Source organism: Heptranchias perlo, chromosome 11, assembly GCF_035084215.1.
Source record: "Heptranchias perlo isolate sHepPer1 chromosome 11, sHepPer1.hap1, whole genome shotgun sequence".
Taxonomy (NCBI): domain Eukaryota; kingdom Metazoa; phylum Chordata; class Chondrichthyes; order Hexanchiformes; family Hexanchidae; genus Heptranchias; species Heptranchias perlo.
The window spans coordinates 2,722,054-2,743,547 of NC_090335.1; the positions used below are offsets into that span (position 1 = coordinate 2,722,054).

A 21,494-nucleotide genomic window follows, 5' to 3' on the forward strand; every position below is an offset into this window, starting at 1 on the left:
CTCACTTCCCACTGTCTCTGCTCACTCAGACATAGCACTATTGCTCTCTAAACTATATACCCAGTTTCCTCTGCCTGCCACTTCTTTCCCTGTTTTCAAAACCTTTCTCTTTAGCCAGTTATTTGATCCCTCACCCTGACACTCTCCATTTCTCCCTTTCACCTTCCTGCTCAGAGCTTTTTCTTGTCCTCCTGAAACTAAAATGCTTTTAGAAGTCTTTCTAACGAGAAGTGCTATAGAGTTGCAAATTGTTGTGAACTTATTTTGCCATGTTTGACTAAACTGTCACAAATTGTCACAAATTGTCAATCTCACTCAGAAAGAAGATAGGATAGCTGGCATAGAAAATGGAAGTGGGAGATGCCACATTAGTGCAGTAATTACACACATCACATATGTTTAACATGCAACCTAACAAATCATGTAACCTACCTGATTTAAAAAAATAACTGGTAAAATCATTGTCCTTATTCGACCAGTTTGACTGTAAACAAATATATTGAAAATGATGCATTAGAATACCTGGGATTAAATGTTTGTGACAATCCACAGCACATAAGAAGTTCTGATACTCGCAATTGCTTCTACTCATTACAGCAACAAGAAAATTGTTTAAGGTTTAATCACCAAAATGAGTCAGTTTGTTCCATAGTTCTGAATTGAATGTTGATGCCAATACTAGGCTGGCTGAGTATTATAAGATGATAATGGGGTCATTCCTTTTGTTTCAAACAATAGCACACCCAACATTCCAACACCTAGAGAGGATAGATCTTGCTGGGATTAAGATCTAATGTTGAGATGAAGGCCCCAAAAATCAGTGGGCTTTATGGTGCATTACTGGTCTAAGACAAGACTAGGAACCAGATAACCCAGATCCTGGCCCTGTCACTGAGATTCCTGGGGTGGAATTTCCATCTGCCCCAAACATGGTCTTGTACAACAAAGAGGGCATGGCCATGGGAAGGGGACGCCCAGAGTGGGAGTTTCCTCGGCTCCAGCCTAGGATCAGCCGGTACATCGGGTGAAAGGAGGAATATTGGCCCAACAGACAGTAGAAGTGGGGCCCACTTGAGGGTCCAGGCCTGGATGCTGGCTTGGGTCTCCAAAGAAATGGACAAGCTGCAGGTAAGAGACCAGCCCCATTGTCTTAATTGTTTTGTCCAGCCCAAATAGGAACATATGAACAGGAGGAGGCCATTCAACCCCTTGAGCCTGTTCTGCCATTCAATTATATCATGGCTGATGTGTGACCTAACTCCATCTACCCGCCTTGGTTCCATAATCATTAATCCCCTTACCTAACAAAAATCTATCAATCTCAGTTTTGAAATTTTCAATTGACCCCCAGCCTCAACAACTTTTTGGGGGAGAGAGTTCCAGATTTCCACTACCCTGAACGGCTTAGCTCTAATTTTAAGGTTATGCCCCCTTGTTCTGGACTCCTCAACCAGAGGAAATAGTTTCTCTCTATCTACCCTATCAAATCCTGTAATCATCTTAAACACCTCAATTAGATTACCCCTTAATCTTCTATATTTGAGGGAATACAAGCCTAGTCTATGCAGCCTGTCCTCATAATTTAACCCTTTTAGCCCCGAGGGCTGCAATGCCCCAATCCCCTGCACTGGTTGGTGCCCCAGATGTGCCCATAATGGTGCAGGTAGCCACCAGCTCAGGCCCTGATCCTGGATATTCTGGTAGGGTTAGTGGCAGAGCTTCCTGGCTGGTCGATCCCAACACTTATGACAGGATTCATCATCCAAACTCTTTTTTATTTCACAACTGGGGCGGTGAGATCACAATTTACGTACAATAATCAAAAGTGAACTTGGTGTCAATCCAACACCAACTCACCCATTAGACATTTGGCTCGCAGGGTTATCTACAATCAAGTGGTAAGGATCCCAGCCCCCAGCGAATGGTCTACCCATCCAGCTGACAATCATCAACAGTATCCTTGTCCACTATGGCCATGCCTGGGCCCTAATGCACTGTGGAAGTGGTTGCAATTTACTTTGTGCATCATATACTGTTTATAAAATGATACAAGTTCATTTGTGGTTTGTATATTATGTCACTTTAATGTGTTTAGGACTTTTTTCCTATTTCACCTTCCAAGAAATGGCATCCATTTGACTGAAACGGCATTCTGCCTTTAGAATGGGCAGGATCTTGCTGGAAAATAACAGTGTGTTAATGACGTATGCCGTTATTAATGTGCAAATCGGCCAGCAGGTTCAGGCCGTGAGTTGTGAATGTCCAGAACTTGCTGGTCGATTTACATCGCTGCACCATTTGCTTCTTCCTCTTTCTGTACCTGATTTGACTCTAATTCACACTATTTCCTCCTCCATCGTTCCTCTGTTTCTTTCTCAATCCTTAAATCTCATTGTTCAAGGAGATACCCTGTTGGTGCCATCGTTCACTAAGGCCCCACTAGTGCCCCGTTGCCCTCACCCTGTTATCAGCTCACAACTTCCAGCACGTTACAAAGCAAACAATTTTTGAGCTGAAGGGTGCAGGGAAATGTCTAACTAACGGGGCACACCCTGCTCCTGCAAATTCTGCAATCATTCATTGTGTGAAGCATTTTGAGACATTTAAATGTGATCAGTATAAATGAAAGTACTATTTAATATAAGTTTTTGAAATTGAATCTCATAATTCAAGCAGATTCTCAAGAAGCATAGATGTCCTCAGTAAATCCCTCAGTCAGTATATTGGGAAATACTTACATTCATTCTAAAATAAGCAACCACAGCTACCAGATATCTCAGAGAGCAAAGTGAGCAACTTACGTAATGTAATTCATAGACTCAACATGAATATTGATCTGCATTCTCTTGGCTATTCTGATAGGTATACCAGTCATCTGTGAATAATGAAAACACAAGGTTATTTCAGGTACATTTGTTTCTTTATCATTTCTCTTTTTGGAGCACAATGTTTATGGGGACACAAGCAAAGTGGCTGCTGTGACAGGGAACAATAAGAAGGAGAGGCAGTGGGGGGCCGCAAGAGCTGGCCAACAAAGTGGGAAGATAGTCTGGAAAGTGCAGGGGCAGGCAGGAATGAGAAGGGAGCGTCAATCAGTGTATTAGGGATAGCAGCGGGAGGCTGCAAGAGGTGACCAAGAGAATTACACAGCTGTCAATGAAAATGTGGAAGTGAACATGGAAGAAAGAAAGAACTTGCATTGATGTAGCGCCTTTCATAACCTCAGAACGTCCCAGAACTTTCCAGCCAGTGAAGTACTTTTGAAGTGTACTCACTGTTGTTATGTAGGAAACGCAGCAACCAATTTGTGCACAGCAAGATCCCACAAACAGCAATGTGATAATGGACAGATAATCTGTTTTATTAGTGATGTTGGTTGAGGGATAAGTATTGGCTAGGACACCGGGGAGAACTCCCCTGCTCTTCTTCAAATAGGGATCTTTTCCATCCACCTGAGATGATAGACAAGGCTCAGTTTAACATCTCATCCAAAAGATGAGACCTCCAACAATGCAGGGCTCCCTCAGTGCTGCACTGGAGTGTCAGAGCAGATTATGTGCTCGAGTCTCTGGAGTGGGACTTGAACCTATGACCTTCTGACTCAGGCGAGAGTGTTACCCACTGAGCTACAGCTGGCAGCATGTAACAGACTGAAGGCTGTGAGAGATGACAATGGAAGATGGAGCAGGAGGAGGCCACGAGAGGCAGATAAGAGCTGGTCTGGAACAATCGCCACAGCTGGGTGATGAGAAAAGGAGGCTGCGTACAATGACCTCTATTGACACGAGGCATGTAGGTACATTGTTACAGGTAGGTGTTTGTATAGCAAATTCACTTATAACTGTTTATGCAACCAATTTCAATGTTAAATGTTAACAGCAGGAAGTAAAGCTTGTGGACATTGTTATATAATACTAGAGAATCATAGAATGGTTACAGCCAGAAAGAGGCCATTCAGCCCATCGAGCCCATGCTAGCTCTTTGTAAATGCAATCCAGCTAGTCCCATTCATAGAATCATAGAAAGGTAACAGCACTGAAGGAGGCCATTCGGCCCATCGAGTCTGTGCCAGCTCTATGCAAGAGCAATCCAGCTAGTCCCACTCCCCCACCCTTTCTCCGTAGCCCTGCCAATTTTTTCCTTTCAAGTATTTATCCAGTTCCCTTTTGAAGGCCATGATTGAATCTGCCTCCACCACCCCCTCGGGCAGTGCATTCCAGATCCTAACCACTCACTGTGTAAAAAAGTTTTTCCTCATATCTCCTTTGGTTCTTTTGCCGATCACCTTAAATCTATGTCCTCTGGTCCTTGACCTTTCCGTCAATGGGAACAATTTCTCTCTATCTACTCTGTCCAGACCCTTCATGATTTTGCATGCCTCTATTCTCCTGTCTCATACTTCAAATCTCCTCTCAACCGTCTCTATTCCAAGGAGAACAACCCCAGCTTCTCCAGTCTATCCACGTGACTAAAGTCCCTCATCCCTGGAATCATTCTAGTAAATCTCTTCTGCACCCTCTCTAAGGCCTTCACATCTTTCCTGAAGTGCGGTGCCCAGAACTGGACACAATACTCCAGTTGTGGCCGAACCAGTGTTTTATAAAGGTTCATGATAACTTCCATACTTTTGTACTCTATGCCTCTATTTATAAAGCCCAGGATCCCGTATGCTTTTTTAACCGCTTTCTCAACCTGCCCTGCCACCTTCAATGATTTGTGCACATACACCCCCAGATCTCTCTGTTCCTGTACCCCTTTTAGAGTTGTGCCCTCTAGTTTATATCCCCTGCTCTTTCCCCGAAGCCCTGCAAATTTTTTCCCTTCAAGTATTTATCCAATTCCTTTTTGAAAACAATGATTGAATCTGCCTCCACCACCCTTTCAGGCAGCGCATTCCAGATCATAACTACTTGCTGTGTAAAAAAGTTTTTCCTCATGTCGCCTTTGGTTCTTTTGCCAATCACCTTAAATCTGTGACCTGATTTTCGACCCTTCCGCCAATGGGAATAGTTTCTCTTTATTTACTTTATCTAAACCCTTCGTGATTTTGAATTCTTCTATCAAATCTCCTCGCAACCTTCTCTGCTCTAAAGAGAACAATCCAGCTTCTCCAGTTTATCCACGTAACTGAAGTTTGAAGAGAAAACTGGATAAATATTTCACGCAGAGGAAGATGAGAGGTGAGAATGTCAGTTGGGTTAGTTGAGGGCTGCTGTAGTAAAGAGCCAGCACAGACATGATGGGCCGAATGGTCTCCTTCTATGCCGTAAACGTTTGTAGTCCTACGATTCTAAACCTACAGTTGCAGCATAATTATCTGGCTCATAATTCTTTCATCGGAGGGAGGTGGATTCAAGTAGAGTAGCTTAAATGGCATGTTTTAGAAAGGTATTGGTGCACAATATACAGCACAAACAGGTCTTTTTTTCCACTTACTGGTTCGATATCAAGAAATGATTGGTGAGCTTCCATATTAGGTTTCATTCCGATTATGTCATTCACTAACTTCTGATCCCCGTTGTAAAAATGAGGAGGTGATATGAAAACAGGGGCCCCTGGAGTACCGAAATCAAAAAAGAGAGGTGTTTTTTAAAAGAGAGATCAGAGCAAGAATTTGTTTCATTTTCTGCAAACGCATCATTTTACATACAACAAGCAGAGGCTTAGAATTTCCTCAAAACGAGTTACACCACCGTTGGCACTTTTAAAAACACTGCGCTCACTAGTATCCTCTAAAGTGAACTACACACAAGTTTCCTGGGTCTGCTCATTTGTAAACCCATTGGTGCGAGCATTGGTGTAAAATGGATGTAAGCAGCTGAATTACCTGGGAATTTCTGTGTAGCCGGCAGACTGGGGGACAAACACGTGAGGAACAGTGCTTAGCTCTTTCACTTCATTCTCGAATAACATAATGGGCTCGATACTGCCAAGGCTGTGGGTTCGTGGCGGGGGGGCTATTGGGTGCGTGGGTAACGCGCCTGGTGAAATCAGTCTGCCCCGCGCGTGATCGCAGCCTAATTGGATCCACTTACCTGGTCTTCCAGGTTCCCCACTGCTGATCTGCACGTCGGGCGGGCTGCGCATGCGCAGTAAGGTCTGTCAGCTGGAGGAGCTCGATTTAAAGGGGCAGTCCTCCACTGACAGATGCTGCAACAAATAGGAAAAATTACATCATGGAGCAGCCCAGGGGGAAGGCTGCTCCCAGGTTTAATGATGCCTCACTCCAGGTATCAATACATGGGGTGAGGAGGAGGGGGAGGACAGAGATCTGCCCCCCGGCGGGCGGGAGGAAGTGGCCTGCCTCTGCCACCAGGAAGTCCTGGCTCGAGGTGGCAGAGGAGGTCACCTGCACCACCAACATATCGCCCACCTGCATACAGTGCAGGAGGCGCTGCAATGACCTAAGTAGGTCAGCCAAAGTGAGTACACTTACTCATTCCCCTACACTCCATCTGCCACATCACCGCCCCCACCCCACATCTCCTTCTGCACTGCCAACACTACTCTATCACATCACCCCTCACACCCACTCAAACCTCATCCTCATCTTACCTGCACTTACTCACCTCGCCAGTACTCATCCCGCCACTACCACTCAACCCAATCCTCATACAATCTCATGGCTCTATCTCATACTCACCCTCTCGTGCATCTCTTTCACGGTCAGCCTCACTCAACCTGCCACCACCGGTGCTGCAGCCACAGGGCATGCATCACATATGTGCAGTAGGCAGCGTAAGGCAAACGTGTCGTGAGCATGAAGGGGATGCACAAGGGTGTTTGAGGGTTTTTCATGGTTTTTACTTATATTTAATTTCTGATCAACTCACATTACATAGTATATTGGCACCACTACTGCCACGTCTTTGCGAATCTTGTCTGGTTTGTGCAATAATGCCCTTTCCTGAGGATCACAATGAAGACCCACACCTGATGCCACCCATTGTGTCACTGCAGAGTGGGTGTAGATGTATTTGCAGGGCTCTTTTGTGCAGACAACTGAGGGACATCGGCGATGTCCCCGGTGGCACCCTGGAAGGATGCGGCGGCGAAGTTGTTGAGGGCAGTGGTGACTTTGACAGCGACAGGTAAGAAGATGGTGCTCGGGCCAGCTGGGAGCAGCTCGGCATGAAGGAGGCTGCAGATGTCCACGACTACACGTAGAGTGACTCTGAGCCTCCGTGTGCACTGCTGCTCAGAGAGGTCCAGGAAGCTGAGCCTCGGTCTGTGGACCCTGTGGCGAGGGCAGTGCCCTCTGCGACGCATCTCTCTCTGCGGTTGCCCTCCCTCCTGCTGTACAGGTGGATGTGTCACAGCACTGTGTTGTGGAGCTCCACGTGTCAGAGGTGGACGGCGTGGATGGTGATGCTGTTCGCCCTCCGAGGAGGTCATGACTGCTGCTACGGCGGCCCCCATCCGCAAGATGTACATCTGAGGGGGTCCGCAAGGTAGGTACATGTGTCTGGACCCCGGGGTAAGTGTGCAAGTTGGTGAATTTCATTGTTAGGAGGAGGGTGGTGGAGGCCAAACTTTGTCCCAAGTGACAGAGTGGCCTCTTGCAATGAGTGAGGGTCTCCCCCACCCCCCACCCCCCCCCATCTGTCAAATGGACCTTTGCAGCTGCCACAGGCTGATGGCTGCAACACATCCATTTCAACTGGGAGTGTTTCCCCCAGTACGGGAAACAGTCTCAGTTGTTTCTAAAATCCCACCCCTCCTCACATATTCCCTTAATCAGGTCTGTTAATGACCTGAAATACCTAAGTAAATACTCTCAAGTGGCACCCCGCCGGCTTTAATTGTCTGCGGGATCCCACATGCGGGGGCTGCGCGCGCACGCACGCCGGCGCGTCTGTGGGAAACCCGGAAGTGGGCGGGTTGGAGCCGGGCTCCCGACCCGCTCCGGGATTCCCCGATTTTCGAAGCCCCCCCCGCCAGGAACGCACCCGATAGCGGGTGCTAAAATGGAGCCCAATAAGCCTAGAGGAGTATAGAAATCCATTTGTGGAGTCCATGCTGGAATCCATTATTAAGGAAGTGGTAACAGGGCACTTAGAAAATCATAATATGATTAGGCAGAGTCAACATGGTTTTATGAAAGGGAAATCGTGTTTGACAAATCTATTAGAGTTTTTTGAGGATGTAACGAGCAGGGTAGATAAAGGGGAACCAGTGGATGTAGTATATTTGGATTTTCAAAAGGCATTCGATAAGGTGCCACATAAAAGGTTGTTACACACGATAAGGGCTCATGGGGTTGGGGGTAATATATTAGCATGGAGAGAGGATTGGTTAATGGACAGAAAACAGAGAGTAGGATAAACGGGTCATTCTCGGGTTGACAGGCTGTAACTAGTGGGGTGCCGCAAGGATCAGTGCTTGGGCCTCAGCTATTTACAATCTATATTAATGACTTAGATGAAGGGACCGAGTGTAATGTATCCAAGTTTGCTGATGATACAAAGCTAGGTGGGAAAGTAAGCTGTGAGGAGAACACAAAGGGCTCAATTTTACCACCCGCTATCGGGTGCGTTCCTGGCGGGGGGGGCTCCAAAAATCGGAGAATCCCGGCGCGGTACCGGAGCCTGCCCCAAACCCACGCACTTCCGGGTTCCCCGCTGACGCGCCGGCGTGCGCGCACAGCCCCCGCTGGTGGGAATCCCGCAGGCAATTAAAGCCAGCGGGGTTCCACTTGAAGGTATTTATTGAGGTATTTCAGGTCATTAACTGACCTGATTAAGGGATTATGTGGGATTTTAGAGCAAACTGGGACTGTTTCCCACACTGGGGGAAACACTCCCAGGTCAAATGGATGTGTTGCAGCTGTTAGCCTGTGGCAGCTACAAAGGTCCATTTGACATGTGGGGGGGTTGGGGGAGACCCTCACTCATTGCAGGAGGCCACTCTGTCACTTGGGACAAAGTTTGGCCCCCACCACCCTCCTCCTGACAAGAAAAGTCACCAACTTGCACACTTACCCCGGGGTCCGGAGACATGTACCTACCTTGCGGACCCCCTCAGATGTACATCTTCAGGATGGGGGCCGCCGTAGCTGCAGTCATGACCTCCTCGGAGGGCGAGCAGCATCACCAGCCTCACCAGCCTCGCCATCCACACCGTCCGCCTCTGACACGTGGAGCTCCACAATAGAGTGCTGTGACACATCCACCTGAACAGCAGGAGGGAGGGCAACCACAGAGAGAGATGTGTCGCAGAGGGCACTACCCTCGCCACAGGGTCCACAGACCGAGGCTCAGCTTCCTGGACCTCTCTGAGCAGCAGTGCACACGAAGGCTCAGAGTCACTCGACATGTAGTCGTGGACATCTGCAGCCTCTTTCATGCCGAGCTGCTCCCAGCTGGCCCGAGCACCATCTTCTTACCTGTCGCTGTCAAAGTCACCACTGCCCTCAACAACTTCTCCTCCGCATCCTTCCAGGGTGCCACCAGGGACATCGCCGACTTCTCTCAGTCGTCTGTGTAAAAGATTCCTGAAAATACACCTACACCCACTCTGCAGTGACACAATGGGTGGCATCAGTTGTGGGTCCTCATAGTGATCCTCAGGAGAGGGCATTATTGCACAAACCAGACAAGATTCGCAAAGACATGGCAGTAGTGGTGCCAATATAATATGTGATGTGAGTTGGTCAGAAATTCAATATAAGTAACACCCATGACAAACCCTCAAACACCCTTGTGCATCCCCTTCATGCTCATGACACGTTTGCCTTACGCTTCCTACTGCACATATGTGATGCATGCCCTGTGGCTGCAGCACAGGTAGTGGCAGGTTGAGTGAGGCTGGCCGTGAAAGAGATGCACGAGAGGGTGAGTATGAGATAGAGCCATGAGATTGTATGAGGATTGGGTTGCGTGGTAGTGGTGGGATGAGTACTGGGGAGGTGAGTAAGTGCAGGTAAGATGAGGATGAGGTTTGAGTGGGTGTGAGGGGTGATGTGACAGAGTAGTGTTGGCAGTGCAGAAGGAGATGTGGGGTGGGGGCAGTGATGTGGCAGACGGAGTGTAGGGGAATGAGTAAGTGTACTCACTGTGGCTGACCTACTTAGGTCATTGGAGCGCCTCCTGCACTGTATGCAGGAGGACGATATGTTGGTTGCGCTGGTGACCTCCTCTGCCACCTCGAGCCAGGCCTTCCTGGTGGCAGAGGCAGGCCGCTTCCTCCCGCACGCCGGGTGGAAGATCTCTGTCCTCCCCCTCCTCCTCACCCCATGTATTGATACCTGGAGTGAGGCATCATTAAACTGGGAGCAGCCTTCCCCCTGGGCTGCTCCATGCTGTAATTTTTGCTATTTGTTGCAGCATCTGTCAGTGGAGGACTGCCCCTTTAAATAGAGCTCCTTCAGCTGACAGATCTTACTGCGCATGCGCAGCCCGCCCGATGCGCAGATCAGCAGTGGGGAACCCGGAGGAGCAGGTATGTGGATCCAATTAGTGGATTGGATCCTACAATCGCGCGGCAAACTGACTAATTTCACCGGGCACGTTACCCACGCGCCCGATAGCCCCCCCCCGCCGAGAACCCGCAGCCCTGGTAACATCGGGCTCAAAGAGTCTGCAAAGGGATATAGACAGGTTAAGTGAATGGGCAAGAAGTGGCAGATAGAGTATAATGTGGGGAAATGTGAGGTTATTCACTTTGGTAGGACAATTGTAAACAATTTTACAACACCAAGTTATAGTCCAACGATTTTTATTTGAAATCTACAAGCTTTCGGAGGCTTCCTCCTTCCTCAGGTAAATGTTCAGGAGCTCCTTGAAGCCTACGCATTTATACATCACTGAACAATACATGGTGTTTTCAGACAGAGAGGTGACCTCTCTGTCTGAACACGGTGATTGCCTTGGCAACGGGCAGTTGCAGGGGCAGTCTGTAAACACCATGTATTGTTCAGTGATGTATAAATGCGTAGGCTTCAAGGAGATCCTGAACATTTACCTGAGGAAGGAGGAAGCCTCCGAAAGCTTGTAGATTTCAAATAAAAATCGTTGGACTATAACTTGGTGTTGTAAAATTGTTTACAATTGTCAACCCCAGTCCATCACCGGCATCTCCACACTTTGGTGGGAAGAACAGAAAAACAGAATATTTTTTAAATGGTGAGAAACTATTAAATGTTGGTGTTCAGAGAGACTTGGGTGTCCTCATACAAGAAACACAAAAAGTTAGCATTCAGATACAGCAAGAAATTAGGAAGGCAAATGGCATGTTGGCCTTTATTGCAAGGGGGTTGGAGTACAAAAGTAAGGAAGTCTTACTACAGTTGTACAGGGCTTTGGTGAGACCTCACCTGGAGCACTGCGTACAGTTTTGGTCTCCTTATCTAAGGAAGGATATACTTGCCTTAGAGGCGGTGCAGCGAAGGTTCACTAGATTAATTACTGGAATGAGAGGGTTGTCCTATGAGGCGAGGTTGAGTAGAATGGGCCTATACTCTCTGGGGTTTAGAGGAATGAGAGGTGATCTCATTGAAACATATAAGATTGACAGGATAGATGCTGAGAGGTTGTTTCCCATAGCAAGAGAGTCTAGAACTAGGGAGCATAGTCTCAGGATAAGGGGTCGGCCATTTAAGACTGAGATGAGGAAGAATTTCTTCTTTTAAAGGGTTGTGAATCTTTGGAATTCTCTACCCCATGGCGCTTTGGATGCTGAGTCATTGAATATATTCAAGACTGAGATAGATAGATTTTTGGACTCGAGGGGAACCAAGGGATATGGGGATCAGGCAGGAAAGTGGAGTTGAGGTCGAAGATCAGCCATGATCTGATTAAATGGTGGAGCAGGCTTGAGGGGCCATGCGGCTTAATTCTTAGGTACTTATGTTCTTATGAAAGTGCAGGGGTGAAATTCAAAAGGAAATTAGGAAAGCAAAGAGAGGGCATGAAAAAATACTGGCAAATAAAATCAAAGAAAACCCAAAGATGTTTTATAAATACATAAAGTGCAAGAGGATAACTAAGGAAAGAGTAGGGCCAATTAGAGACCAAAAAGGTAAACTATGTGTGGAGGTGGAAGATGTGGGTACAATTCGAATGAATACTTTGCGTCTGTCTTCACAAAAGAGAGGGACGATGCAGAGATTACAGTTAAGGAGGAGGAGTGTGAAATATTGGATGGGATAAACATAGTGAGAGACGAAGTATTAAGGGGATTAGCATCTTTGAAAGTAGATAAATAGCCAGGCCCGGATGAAATGTATCCCAGGCTGTTAAGAGAAGCAAGGGAGGAAATAGCGGAGGCTCTGAGCATCATTTTCCAATCCTCACTGGCTACAGGCATGGTGCTGGAGGATTGGAGGACTGCTAACATTGTACCGTTGTTTAAAAATGGACTGAGGGATAGACCGAGTAATTATAAGCCAGTCAGTCTAACCTCGGTGGTGGGCAAATTATTGGAATCAATTCTGAGGCACAGCACAACTTGTTATTTAGAAAAACACGGGTTAATCAAGGACAGTCAGCTTGGACTTGTTAAGGGAAGGTTGTATCTCACAGACTTGATTGAATTTTTTGAGGAGGTAAGGACGATGAGGGTAACGTGTTTGATGTAGTCTAAATGGATTTCATAAAGGCTTTTGACAAGGTCTGGTTTTGACAGACTGGTCAAAAAAGTAAAAGCCCATGGAATCTAAGGGAAAGTGGCAAGTTGGATCCAAAATTGGCTCAGTGGCAGGAAGCAAAGGGTAACGATCGACGGGCATTTTTGTGACTGAAAGGCTGTTTCCAGTGGGGTTCAGTGCTAGGTCCCTTGCTTTTTGTGATATATATTAATGATTTGGACTTGAATGTAGTGGGTATGATCAAGAAGGTTGCAGATGACACAAAAATTGGCCTTGAGGAGTAAAGCTGTAGACTGCAGGAAGATATCAATGGACTGGTCAGGTGGGCAGAAAAGTGACAAATGAAATTCAATCCAGAGAAGTGCGAGGTAATGCATTTGGGGAGGGCAAACAAGGCAAGGGAATACACAATAAATGGGAGGATACTGAGAGTTGTAGAGGAACAAAGGGACCTTGGAGTGCATGTCCACAGATCCCTGAAGTAGCAGGACAGGTAGATAAGGTGGTTATGAAGGCATATGGAATACTTTCCTTTATTAGCCGAGGCATAGAATATAAGAGCAGGGAGGTTATGCTAGAACTGTATAAAATACTAGTTAGGCCACAGCTTGAGTACTGTGTACAGTTCTGGTCACCACATTACAGGAAGGATGTGATTGCACTAGAGAGGGTGCAGAGGAGATTTACGAGGATGTTGCCAGGACTGGAGAATTTTAGCTATGAGAAAAGATTGGATAGGCTGGGGTTGTTTTCTTTGGAACAGAGGAGGCTGAGGGGAGATTTAATTGAGGTGTATAAAATTATGAGGGGACTAGATAGAGTGGATAGGGAGGACCTATTTCCCTTAGCAGAGGGGTCAGTGACCATGGGGCATAGATTTAAAGTAATTGGTAGAAGGATTAGAGGGGAGCTGAGGAGAATTTTTTTCACCCAGAGGGTGTTGGGGTCTGGAACTCACTGCCTGAAAGAGGCAGAAACCCTCAACTCATTTAAAAAGTACCTGGATGTGCACCTGAAGTGCAGTAACCTACAGGGCTACGGACCAAGTGCTGGAACGTGGGATTAAGCTGGGTAGCTCTTTCTCAACTGGCAAGGACATGATGGGCCGAATAGCCTCCCTTTGTGCCGTACACTGCGTGCCAACCCCCTCACCCCAAGGACTGGCACTGACTCCCAACTCCCTCACCCCCAGAACTGCCACTGAGCAAAACATCTCTCACCCCCAGACCTGGCTCTGAGAGCTGACTCCCTCACCCCCAGGACTGAAGAACAAGGTTGCAAGAAGTACAACATTCTCAGCTGGGCAGGCAAAGTAACACACTGCACATCTCTCCCATTTCTCCCTTGCCCACCCTGAGCATCAGCATGGTCCTCACCCTCTTAAAGCAAAACTTTCTTATCTAACCCATCACAATGCTCTCCAGTTAAGGGGGCTCCAACTTGACAACTTGCACTGTGGTTACCAAGCTCCCCTCACAGCAATTACCGACACGGGCTACTCTAAAACCCCCTCCTCTATTTTAACAACCTCATACCCACATCTCTTACTCCACCCATACCACTTGGCACACATTCCTCAACTGCGAGCCCTTCCCTCAGTCACTCCATCTTTTTGCAGGACAATTTGACACAATGTCTGCCACAGGCAGCCCACTGGAGTTGCTTCCCCAAACTTATACCACACCCTCATCGAGGAGAAGACCACAGGGCTTGTCGTGAAGCTCTCAGACTCTTGTCTTGGGAGATGGCATGGTCGGCTTCATCTGGACAGCTACCACCAGTAACCAGCCATCACCAGCCAGTCACCACCAGCAACCACTATAAAGCAGCACAAACTGACAGTCACCACCATAAACCAACCAAAACAGAGAGTCACCACCATAAACCAGCCCAAACTGACAGTCACCACCATAAACCAACCAAAACAGACAGTCACCACCATAAACCAACCAAAACTGACAGTCACCACCATAAACCAACCAAAACAGAGAGTCACCACAATAAACCAGCCCAAACTGACAGTCACCACCATAAACCAACCAAAACAGAGAGTCACCACCATAAACCAGCCCAAACTGACAGTCACCACCATAAACCAACCAAAACAGAGAGTCACCACCATAAACCAACCAAAACAGACAGTCGCCACCATAAACCAGCCCAAACTGACAGTCACCACCATAAACCAACCAAAACAGAGAGTCACCACCATAAACCAACCAAAACAGACAGTCGCCACCATAAACCAGCCCAAACTGACAATCACCACCATAAACGAACCAAAACAGAGAGTCACCACCATAAACCAACCAAAACTGACAGTCACCACCATAAACCAACCAAAACAGACAGTCACCACCATAAACCAACCAAAACTGACAGTCACCACCATAAACCAACCAAAACAGAGAGTCACCACCATAAACCAGCCCAAACTGACAGTCACCACCATAAACCAACCAAAACAGAGAGTCACCACCATAAACCAGCCCAAACTGACAGTCACCACCATAAACCAACCAAAACAGAGAGTCACCACCATAAACCAACCAAAACAGACAGTCGCCACCATAAACCAGCCCAAACTGACAATCACCACCATAAACCAACCAAAACAGAGAGTCACCACCATAAACCAACCAAAACTGACAGTCACCACCATAAACCAACCAAAACAGACAGTCACCACCATAAACCAACCAAAACTGACAGTCACCACCATAAACCAACCAAAACAGAGAGTCACCACCATAAACCAACCAAAACTGACAGTCACCACCATAAACCAACCAAAACTGACAGTCGCCACCATAAACCAGCCCAAACAGACAGTCACCACCATAAACCAACCAAAACAGACAGTCACCACCATAAACCAACCAAAACAGACAGTCACCACCATAAACCAACCAAAACAGACAGTCACCACCATAAACCAACCAAAACAGACAGTCACCACCATAAACCAACCAAAACAGACAGTCACCACCATAAACCAGCCCAAACTGACAATCACCACCATAAACCAACCAAAACAGACAGTCACCACCATAAACCAACCGCTGCGACATTTGTCAGACTCAGCTTCTTACCCAAGTATTCATTAAAACACTGAATCAGTGCAACTGTATATTCTCAAATAGTGTAACACACATCGGGACCAGGCTGAGTGATGGAGAGAAAAACGTTTTAGATGTTCAAAATATCGTTGGAGAAGCTGGTGCACTGGAAGGATGAGTTTTGGTGGGCTAAAGGCCTTTCTCTTATGCTCTTGTGTATGTTTATAGCATTGGTCCTCTCTCCTTATTTGGAGTGCAGCACAAAGACTCAAATGTGGAGCAGTACCTGAAGAGTTTTGGAAATGGTTCTACTTATCAGCTCAATTCTGAGCAGTACAGATTAATCAGGATGCAGAAAGTCAAACCATGCTGTTAGACACACATTCAGCAAGTGTGTTCCATCTTTTTAAGATCATTCATTGTGAAAAATAATGTTTGAGGCACTCTGTCTCCTTATTAATAAGGGTTTTCCGCTTTTGTTGTGTGGGAGATCCATCAAGGTATCCAATCAGAGACAAAGCTGATCAATCATGAGAAGGTGCCTTGTGACCCTAAAATCCCTTGGTGCAGATTACTTTTAGATTTCTAATAGCACAGCGTGTGATTATAATACAAACAACTGGATGACACAATGATCGGATTCCAGGACTTCAACACAATGTGCAAAAGAATGTTGGCACTAGGTTGTGTTTGTGATACTCCACACAATCAGTACACAGTACCAGCTGTGCCATTGGGCGAGTGCTGCCTACTGAAACACCCATCAATTTTATAGAGATGGTCAGGATCACTTTGTGTGTGAAAAGAAGTCGACATATACAGTAAAGGGCCAGTGTCATCTACCTGATCTGAAACACTCAGACAACAAGAATGTGCTTGTGCTACTCCTTAGTGATCCAGTCTTTAGCCCTTGTAAAAAGCAGATGACACTACCAGTTGTGTGTGGCCCTCTGACCGTGCAGGATAACAGTATTTAAATGCTTGACCTTGTCTGCAGATGCTGATGTTCAGAACTCCTGATGAATGGCAGTTCTCTGACGGACAAAATCCTTTATTATCGGGATGGTCACTTGCAAAAATTTCTTTCGGAATAACAAATCGATATGCTTTGATTCCTTTCACTTCCAGCTCCTTTTCAAACATCACATACAAAGACCTGTGTGAAGAAGGGAAATTTTAAAGTAATTTCTTTTCAGGGTTAAGTTGCCCTCCCCTCCACAGCCTCATATTTGTGGAGCAATACCTGAGGAATACAGGCAATGGTTCTAGCTCCCAACAGATTTCTGAGCAGAACAGGTTAATCAGTCAAACCTTGCCGTTCGAATCACACTCAGCAAGTTTGTTCAGCCTTTTTAAGATGATTCGTTGGGCCAGATTTTTCTGGAGTGGAGCATCTCGTGATGTGCCCTGTTAGTTAGACTTGTTCGTGCACATCTAGGCTTTAAAAGTTTTTGCCCACAAAGTTGCTGGGAGTGCGAGCTGATAACGGCATGCCGAGGGCAATGGGGCCTCTGGGACCTTACGGGAATGACCGGAACAACAGGGCATCTCCTTAATCAATGAGATTTAAGGAAAGAGAAAGAAATAGAGAAACGACGAAGAAAAAAATTGGGTGAATTACAGTCAAACCAGGAACAGAAAGAGCAATAGAGAGAGGGAAAGAAAGATTGGATTAAAAGAGAGAGAAAAAAGAGACAGAAAGGAAAAGTAATAAAAAAAATGTAAAACTTTATATTTTAAAAACCTCTAGGAACAATTTACTGCCTGTAGGAATAAGAGTCCACAGTTTAAATAGATCCCTTTCTAGGCCGAAGAGATTGAACGGCATTGCAGGAACATAAATCTCCTCATTAAAAGTGTCCTTATGCTGTTAAGTACCAGCCCTAACTTTCTGCTGCAAGTTTATTTGGTATTTATGCCACAATCCAGCAGTTTCTGGGTAATTATGGGGAGGTTGAGGACGAGCTGTCGTTTTTGCGAGGTTAACAGCGGATCGGCGCAAATGGTCCAGCAATTTGCTCGCAGTTCACGGCATCTCTCCCTCGCCACAAATTGCCCTACAGTTTACACATTAACAATGGCGGGGTACCATTAAACTCGATGTTATTTGCCCAGACACTCTGGTCCATGATGTTTACCCACAGGGGCACAGCAAAACAAAAACAACTCAATCTAAATTGCTCTCACATATCCCTGACAAGGTTTCAAGGGCAGCATTAGCAGAAACCTGAAATGAGATTTCTTTCTAAACTGAGCAATCTAAAGAGGGGAGAAAACTGTGAAATATGGAGAAGGATTAAACAAAGTAAATTGGGTCTGTTTGTGTGAATTTTTGATTTTGTTTCTTAAAAAATAGAATTTTTATTGGTGGATCTAAACGTTCCTGAAAGGCTCAGTTTCTGACATTCACTAATATTTCCCACGGGGCAGATTGCGCAGCAGAATCATAGAATGTACAGCACAGAAACAGGCCCAACTAGTCTATGCCGGTGTTTATGCTCCACATGAGCCTCCTCCCACCACTCTTCATCTCATCCGATCACCATATCCTTCTATTCCTTTCTCCCTCATGTGTTTATCGAGCTTCCCCTTAAATGTATCTACATTATTCGCCTCAATTACTCCTTGTGGTAGTGAGTTCGCATCCTAACCACTCTCTGGGTAAAGAAGTTTCTCCTGAATTCCCTATTGGATTTATTAGTGATGATCTTATATTTATGGTCCCTAGTTTTGGATTTTCCCACAAGTGGAAACATCTTCTCTATGTCTACCCTATCAAACACTTTCATAATCTTAAAGACCTCTATTAGGTCACCCCTCAGCCTTCTCTTTTCTAGAGAAAAGAGTCCCAGCCTGTTCAATATTTCGTGATAGGTATAACCTCTCAGTTCAGGTATCATCCTTGTGAATCTTTTTTGCACTTTCTCCATTGCCTCGATATCCTTATAATATGGAGACCAGATCTGTACACAGTACTCATGTTACATTTGTGCAATTACCTGCAAATATCAGATGCAAAAAGGTAGAGGGTCTCATCCTTCTTTATCAATGGGTGGAAGCTAGCCCCATCAGTTCCATTTATCATGTTGGAAGAATTTGATGTCCACCAGCTTAAGGATCTGTCCAACAGAAAATATTCAACATGGTGTCAGTCATTCAATTCTTTGTCTTGACGAATTCTGTGCGCATCAAGGTGAGGGACATTATTACTATGGATTGGAAAAGTGTTCTATTGCAGCAAATGTTAACATGAAGCACACCCAAGTTAGGTAAAGTGTTGGTTGGATCACAGCAAATTTTCCTCCACATAATTCCAACAATATGCCTTAACCCCAAAAACCGAAGACCACCTCCTACTTTACCAACAAAATCTTTCTGTTTCCCTTGTCGTGTGTGAGAAGCTACAGGAATAGTTGACGACTTTACAGCCAATTGCTGAAAGAGTTTGTGTCGTCTCAACCCAGTTCTTCCACAGAAGGAGGAATATTGGCCAGCACCGAGGGACTGCACATAGCCTGCACAGTGTGTGCTACAATCACCAAATAAATGGATTCAATCATTGCTGTGTGTGACACTTGCTGGCACAGAATGACTACCTCGTTTGCCTGCACAGTCACTACACTTCAGAGTAACTCGTTGTGTGAAATGTGTTGGAGATGTTTTGATGTGATAAGGGACTACATGATTATTGCTGGATGTCTGCTAGTACTTGGAGTCCATAGGTAAAGGGGTCTAGATGATTGACCTATCCACCTATGGTGGCTCCTGTTAGTTAAAGTGGGGTCTGTTTCATAGTTGTATCAAGTAGTTGCATGTTGGCCAAGCAATTTCATTGTTTATTTAATGGTTTCCTTGGCTTTCACTGCTAAAGCTATTCACGCCTTCTTAAAGCTTCACTCCATTTGTTATCTGTGGGTATTAGCTGAGAAAACTTTGATTGAGTTCCGCCTAAGTATGACTTAGGGTATCCCACTGCCCATCCCTCTCTGTTTGCTAGTTCTGGAGGAAGAAGGGCCAGATCAGAGGAAGCAAACAGGTTAGGTCAGGTCAGATCAGGTCAGGTCAAGCCAGTCTAGGTATCCAAGGTGATTGCAACCGAATGCATTTTACACAACCTTGCCCTGTAAAGGGCCATTGCGATTGAACAGATGAAGAAGAGACCTTGATCCAACAAACAGCAGAAGAGGACTCCAGTTATCAGTCAACCAGTATGAGCAGGAGGGCTCCCCCCGACCCCTCAAGGAAAGCCTCTGCCAATCGCGGCTTCTCCTCACTGCCGCAATCGGCTGAACCCCACATCCCAATCTCCGATCTCCGACCCCCGATCTCACCCTCCCGATTGCCGGGCTCTCTCTCCGCCCCACCAAGCCCCGCTCCTGAGCTCCAATTGCTGGAGACCATCCCCTCCTCTCGCTGGCTTTCCCTCCCGGCAATCACAGCCTTCAATCTGGCCGGCTGCCGGGAGGGAAACGGAATAAAAAATGATAATGAGGTCCTGCCATTAAATTTGCCAAGACCTCCACCTCCGCACCCCCCATCACCCCACTCCACCGCCGCCCCCCCGCTACAAGTGTGCTCCCTCCCAGCCTCCCTGTGAATAGCAGGGCCCTCATGTTGGTCGTATGCTTTGTCTTTGTTCTTTGTCATATTTCATGGGGTACAGTGGAAGGAAATGGTTACATTCTCTATATTAACGTTAGCTTTTAAGTGAGTTCCTGTTAGCAATGTTCAGTTGGTAAAAGGTATTCCAGTCAGACAGTGTTTTTGCTGATAAGGAGAGGCCACAAAACTGTCTCTGTTAGTTTTAGCCTTGAAAAGCCACCTGCCATAGATCTGGAAAATTAGGAAGTATGTCAAGTTATTGGGAGCTATTCTTGTTAAAACTGAAGTCCAGCTAACTGGATGAGGTAATACTTTGAAACATGCAGATTCTCACGTGTCAGTTTTGATACTTCAGAATTCAACAAAGCTCGGCCAGCCCATCCCCTCGAGCTCAAGAACTGAGATGTGTGAATTCTCCGCTACATTGTATCAGAAGTACACATATGAGTATATGAGTAATTATTGTTAGTGATGGTTATCATTGTATATGTGTAATTATTGTTAGTAATGATTATCATTGTATATGTGTAATTATTGTTAGTAATGGTTATCATTGTATATGTGTAATTATTGTAAGTAATTGCTATCATTGTAGATGTGTAATTATTGTTAGTAATGATTATCATTGTATATGTGTAATTATTGTTAGTAATGGTTATCATTGTATGTTTAATTCCTATGAATGCCGATAAATGCATTTGAACAATATTATATTGAGGAATAACTTATAAATATATAAGTGAAAGCATCCATTCCCTAACAACAGGGCTAATGTATTGACATGGAACCAATACTGGATGCAGCATTAAGACATTGACATGCAAGTGCATTTGGAAAGTTGGTAAACAATTGCCAGAGAGTTGTGCATTTTCTCTCTGTGATACTCCACCGAGCTTACAGTAAAGTGCAGTTAGCTTGCATTGTAAGGCAATATTCTAAGGTCAAGCAAAAATGTGGCAAAACTTTGGCAAACTTTTAGAGACCAGCAAATTACTTCCTCACCTGCTTCCGTGATCTGGTCACAGGCGAGACATCATTCATACTTTTCTTACCTCTATCCAGGCTGCTCCCATGCTACTGTTCAGAGAGGGATGGTCACCTTTATCTCCAGCAGTTGTGGCACCACAACCTCCAAAGCCACATCTCCAGTGTGCCCGTTATTGTCCTCATCTTGTTACAGTCGTTTCCTACCCCTCATTAGCAGTACAGCTGATGGTGACCAGTATGCCTTTAAAAGCTGCTGGCCC

General features: G+C 45.8%; 1 protein-coding gene across 1 annotated transcript in view; it reads right to left on the reverse strand.

Annotated features, from left to right (window-relative positions):
- Nucleotides 1–21,494, reverse strand: part of LOC137327046 (lysosome membrane protein 2-like) — an 83,983-nt gene that overhangs the window by 4,462 nt on the left and 58,027 nt on the right. Inside the window, exons 6-10 of the mRNA XM_067992431.1 lie at nt 18,645–18,764; nt 16,632–16,801; nt 5,437–5,555; nt 2,802–2,875; nt 433–484 (exon numbers count right to left, since the gene is read on the reverse strand). Of these exons, the coding sequence (XP_067848532.1) occupies nt 433–484; nt 2,802–2,875; nt 5,437–5,555; nt 16,632–16,801; nt 18,645–18,764 (535 nt within the window). The remainder of the gene's footprint in view (nt 1–432; nt 485–2,801; nt 2,876–5,436; nt 5,556–16,631; nt 16,802–18,644; nt 18,765–21,494) is intronic.